Source organism: Mastigoproctus giganteus, chromosome 14 (genome assembly GCF_048544385.1).
Source record: "Mastigoproctus giganteus isolate SK-2022 chromosome 14, ASM4854438v1, whole genome shotgun sequence".
Taxonomy (NCBI): Eukaryota; Metazoa; Arthropoda; class Arachnida; order Uropygi; family Thelyphonidae; genus Mastigoproctus; species Mastigoproctus giganteus.
The window spans coordinates 114,939,019-114,945,018 of record NC_143588.1 but is presented as its reverse complement, the minus strand read 5'-3'; the positions used below and the strand labels follow the sequence as shown (position 1 = coordinate 114,945,018).

Genomic DNA, 6,000 nt, shown 5'->3' with positions numbered 1-6,000 from the left:
AGTAGAATATGCCAGCATCTCTTTACAGTTATTGTGTAGGAAAGCTCATTGTTTAAGAAAAATGGGTATTTTATTTGCAAACTGTACATTAATGTCTTTTTCTCTTTTTTTTATAGGTTTGGTGAGAGAATTAAATTGTTAATCCAGTTAATGGTGAAACAGAAGCAGATATCCAGAACAAGACAATATTAGAAATATGTATTTGTCAAGCGATCATATAAAAGGTAATATTCAGTGATTTCATCACAAATATTAAAATGTCTGGTAATGAAATTAATGATGAAGCTGTTTCACAAGATGAAAACTTTCTACTGCCCAAAACAACAGCAGAACAAGAAAATTCTGAGTCACAGTTTACAAGTAAGCATAATTTCATTACCGAAAAAGGAATTACTGAAAGAGAGACTTACAGGAAGCCATTCTTCAAGGAAAACTGCATTAAAGAAGAAGAAAAAGCTCACAATGAGCAGAATAAGAATTTCTTTAAGTGTGAAACCTGTAAAAAGTTATTTTCATACTCAAGTCACCTCAAAAGACACATGTTAGTTCATACTCAGGAGAAACCTTTCTCCTGTGAAGTATGTAAGAAAGCATTTTCAAGGCCAGATAAACTAAAATCACACTTATTAGTTCATACTCAGGAGAAATCTTTCTCCTGTGAAGTATGTGGGAAAGCATTTTCAAGACCACATAATTTAAAATCGCATTTATTAGTTCACAACGAGAAGAAAACTTTCACTTGTGAAATATGTGGTAGGGCATTTTCACATACAGGTAGTCTGGAAAAACATTTATTAGCCCACAAAAATCGGCAGAAATCCTACCCATGTAAAACGTGTGGTAAAGTATATTCAAGATCAAATTGTCTAAAAACACATTTATTAGTTCACACTGAGGAAAAACCCTTTTCTTGTGAAATATGTGGCAAGCTATTTTTAACATCATGTCATTTAAAAAGACACCTGTTAGTTCACATTGAGGAAAAATCCTTCTTTTGTGAAATATGTGGGAAGGCATTTTCACAGCCACGTTACCTGAAAGACCACTTATTCCTTCACACGCGTACAAAACCCTTCTCTTGTGAAACATGTGGCAAGACATTTTCACAGTCAAGTAATCTGAAAAATCATCTATTGGTTCATACTAATGAGAAACCCTTCTCTTGTGAAGTATGTAACAAAGTATTTTCAAGATTTATGAATCTGAAAAAGCATTTATTGGTTCACACTCGTGAGAAACCATTTTCTTGTGAAATGTGTGGCAAGGCATTTTCAGAATCGAGTAATCTGAAGAGACATTTATTGGTTCATACTCAAGAGAAACTGTTCCCATGTGAAATGTGTGACAAGGTATTTTCATACCCAAGTGGCCTGAAAAGACATTTATTAATTCACAGTAAAGAGAAACCATTCATTTGTGAAATATGTGGCAAGAATATTTTGACATCAGGAGAACTAAAAACACACATGTTAGTTCACACTTCTGAAAAACCCTTCACTTGTGAAATATGCGGCAGGTCATTTTCACAGTCAGGTAATCTTAAAAGACACCTAGTAGTTCACTCTCATGAGAAAGCCTTCTTGTGTGAAATATGTGGAAAGTCATTTTTAATGTCAAGTTATCTTAAAAAACATTTATTGGGTCATACTCAGGTGGAAACCTTGTCACATGCCATAGATAGGAATTCAATTTACAGTTCAGATAATTTAAATGCACATTTATTAAGTCAGACTCGGGAGATATCCTTTTCTTGAGGACTGTGTAGAAGGACTATATAGTTGAGTTGCTGGTACTGCATGATTCGTATGGCATCATGCAGATAATGAACACTTGAATTAATAAGTTAATACAAAACACTGTTTTGGTATTTTAAATACACTCCTTTTATTCCATCTTGCACAATTACATAAAAATTAACAAACTGAGTTAACTGTTGTTACAATAAGTAAAGCATAATTGAGAATAATTGGTACATTTATCATAATGTAACTGTTATGCCTTTTAGGGATGGGAACAAACATCTGAAATCACTGGAGTCTGCAGAGGTGATGAAATCATTTTCTTGAAAAATAAATGGAAAAGGATATTCATGATCACAATGTCTGAAAACACATTTTTATTATTTCATACTCAGGAAAAGCTATTTTCAGTGTCAATTCATCAAAAAAAGATATCTATCAATTCACATTGAGGAGAAATCCTTTTTTTTTTTTTTTTGTGTGAAATTTGTGGCAAGGCATTTTCAAAATTATACTTGAGACTATTATTGTCACACATGCAAAACCCACCTCGTGAAATATGTGTAGGAATTTTACCTTCACAGACTACAGTGACTTTCTCTTTGCAAACTCCATTAACTTCAGACATCTATTTAGTCAAAGGCTGTGCCAACTTCTGAAACATTCTGGTAAATGCACTAATCAAGATCAAACTGTTCTAACTAAAGTTTAACCTATTTTGTTAATTTTTATGTAACTGTGCAAAACAGAATGAAAATGGTTCATTTAAAATATGCAGCGTTTGGTGTTTCCTTAATAATTCAAGCATTGTTGTGTATGGGGGATTAATTTTAACTCCCTGTGCAAAAATCACTTTTTTTGCTCAATTCCAAAGTAAGTTTTTGTTAACTTCTGTATTAAAAATTTGAGAAATTCTTATTAGCATTAAAAACAGTCAAGTGAAGTAAGGAAGCAAACAAACTTGTTCTACATCTTCCAATTTGATCACAGTTGCCCATTGTAAAATGTAACTATTAACCATAAGTGGTGCAGAACCTCACAGGTGCCTCCCAAAAGTAATGCCCCCATGTTACCCTTTAATTAATGATTAATAATCTGAATTTTTTTTAGCTTCCTAAATACAGGCAATTCTCGCTTTACGAGTTCCCGGGTTTACGAGTTTTTTTCCCCCAAGTATCAAGTATCAACAAAATCAAAAATATGAACATTAATTGCAAAAAATGAATGTTAAACATTCATAAATACTGCATCCAAACCACATGCATAGCTATACAATACAGAGTATCCTGCTTTACAATATTAATCAGTTCCAGAGACACTATCGTATCTTTAAAATATCGTAATGTGAACCCAATAACACATTGTTTTTTGGTAATTCGTTTCAAGATCTCGGAAGTTGAAATTTTCGCTGTATAACTTAAGCTAGTTATCTCTAAAATGTCATTTTTAAGGTCATGAGCGTGGCCATATAAAAGGTTGTGAGGGTGGTTTGTAAACTGTATTAGTACCAATTCAAATCATTAAAATGCACTACACTTTCATCATTATCATATGTTCCGTTATAAGAATCAATTTTGAACGCCTTTGTGATATTTTTCTAAAGTACATTTCTTTAGAAAAAAAATTTTTTTCTTTATTTTTATTGTTTTCATAAAACAATAAAAATAATTTTCACTTTCCAGTTTATTGGGCTTTTCTGTTAGTGCGTCTAATTATAAACGGGTAGTAAACTCGATCTTATTGCATTTGTGATGATAGCTGGAATTCTTTGGGTTTTTACGTTATTATGGTGAAATGTGTTTCCCATTCACTGAAATCTTCAATCGTATAAAAAACAAATAAATTATCAGAATCTTCTCTTCATTCCTTTTTTTTAAAGCTTTGCGAACTTCTTACTCCACGCGAATCGTGTTAGTTGCAATTTATGTGTGCCGTTAAAAAATGCTTATGCATATGCAATTGTGAAATTTATAATTAAAAGAGATTATCTTGGAAACAAATGCCTCTTGAAGCATTTTCGAAGAAGACAAATCCTTATTCAACAAACCAACAAGTGCCAAGCCAATAATGAGTGATCAATGAGTATGCATTTAGTCGATGATGATGGTGATGATGAAGAATAAACGTTCTTTAACATTTGTAAGTCATAAATAATTTCTCTATTATTATAATTTGCTTGATTTCACAGGCTACGTTTTCATTTCTTTGGATAAATCAATCATTGTTTAAACATAAACTAATTATCTAACTAATTTCATTGTCGATAACGTAACCCCTGTTTTTAACATTATGTCTATGGGAAATAAATTCCCGCTTTACGAGTGCGCGCTAGGAACGGATTAACTCGTAAAGTTGAGAACTACCTGTATAGTGAACCTTTTTCAAATTACGTGTTTTTCTAAAGTCCAAGGTTACTGCATTCTACTCCTATAAATTAGATAAATATCTGTAAGTTTCCCACCCTTCATTACTGAAAGATATTTTATTGCTTTTGCATAATTAAAGATTGGAAATGGAACATGATATTCATCCAAGGTGGATGCTAGTTTGTTGGAGGCAAGAAGCAGACATTTCAAATTTGGTGTGCTTACAGTGTGTTAAGTGTTAGTTGTAAAGTGTTTAGTTGTCTAATGGCATCAGGGGTTTCCTCGATCTCCGCATGCTTACAGTGTGCCAAATTTGAAATAAATTTGAAAATTAAAGTGAAAGAATGTATCTAATTTATAAAAATTTTTTGGAAGTATTTCTGCACATAACCAGGTATGAAGGTAGCTCGTAACTGGGTTGTCAGTCACTGATGGGCACCCAGTGGGTACACCACTGGGTACCCACCCACTGATGAAAGGCCATATAATCCTGAAATGGCTGTCTGGGTGATGGTATCCACTGAGAATGTTTGTTTGTTATTTGGTTTTTAGGAGCATTAGCAACTAAGGCCATATTGCTCCTGTATATGCGGTGGTCATTCCCTGACCTTTCCGCATTCTCCGTATTTGGTGGTGACGGGCTCGAACCCCGGTCTAATCAAGAAGCATGTGCTACGCACTGCTGCTCCTTCCCACCTGGCTACGGAGGCGCCCCACTGAGAATGAGTAACAGTAGGGAAGTATTACTTATTTGAAGTAGTACAGCGATAGGAACTTGTTGTGAAGGTATTCACAATATGAGATGTAATGAAAACAATGTCATTTCACCAATTTCGGTGATTTATTACGTATACAGAATTTATGCATTGCAATAACTTGTATGTCAATAGGTCCTGGAACATGATGCTCATTGTATGGGTAAATTAGCATTAGTAGAGGCATACGATGCAAGAAAGCAAGCTTATGTAGCATAAGCCAAAAATAAATAAATAAAATAAGCTCCAATTTCATCCCTCTGTTTGTTCCAAATACCTGTCCAGCTCAGCCTTAAATTTATTTAGGCTATCAACTTCCACAACAAAAGATGGAAGTCTGTTCCACCAATCAACTACCCAGTGGCTAAAGGCAAACTTCTGCACATCTATCCTACATCTGTCTTTCTTCAATTTGAATTTATACCCTCTCAGGTGATTATTCTGAGCAAGAGAAAGAATCCCATCAGCATTGAGCATGCTCAAAGCATTCAAGACTTTATACAACTCAATCAGATCACCTTGCAGGTGCCTAGTCTCCAAACACTAATCTGCAAAATTTAAGCCTTTCTTCATAAGAGCAACCCTTTGTTCCATTCACTAATCTTGCCCTTCTCTGTACTCATTCCAATAGCTCTACATCCTTCTTAAAATGAGGCCTCCAGGCCTGTATACAGTACTCAAGGTGTGGCCTGACCATTTCCTTATACAAGGGGATAATCACCTTATCCCTGCTAGAAAAATTCCTGTATATCATTGACAAGACACCATGAGCTACTCTTGCAGACTGTCTGCACTGCTCAGAAAACTTCATATCTGCCTGCACAATTACCCCCAGGTCCTTTTCATTCTCTACCACTGTCAGTGTACCACAGACTTGAGGCATTACTCTGGGGTGTTACTGCTTTCCATATGTAGTACTTTAGATTTGTCAATGTTAAACTTCATTTGCCACCTCTCAGCCCACTGCTCAACTTTTCTAGATCCTGTTGCAGCAGTGTACTGTCATTAACAACCCTGCCAGCCTTCGTATTGTCTGCAAACTTGGACATTGAGTGTGATATACCATCATCAATATCATTTATAAATACAGAAAACAACAGTGGACCCAACACTGAACCCCGAGGGACTCCACTAATAACA

General features: G+C 34.7%; 1 protein-coding gene across 1 annotated transcript in view; it reads left to right on the top strand.

Moving 5' to 3' along the window:
• The first annotated feature begins 257 nt into the window (after positions 1-257).
• Positions 258-6,000, top strand: part of LOC150075592 (uncharacterized) — a 61,488-nt gene continuing 55,745 nt past the window's right edge. The window contains exons 1-2 of the mRNA XM_090388569.1: positions 258-840; positions 970-1,533. Coding sequence (XP_090244695.1) covers positions 258-840; positions 970-1,533 — 1,147 coding nt within the window. The remainder of the gene's footprint in view (positions 841-969; positions 1,534-6,000) is intronic.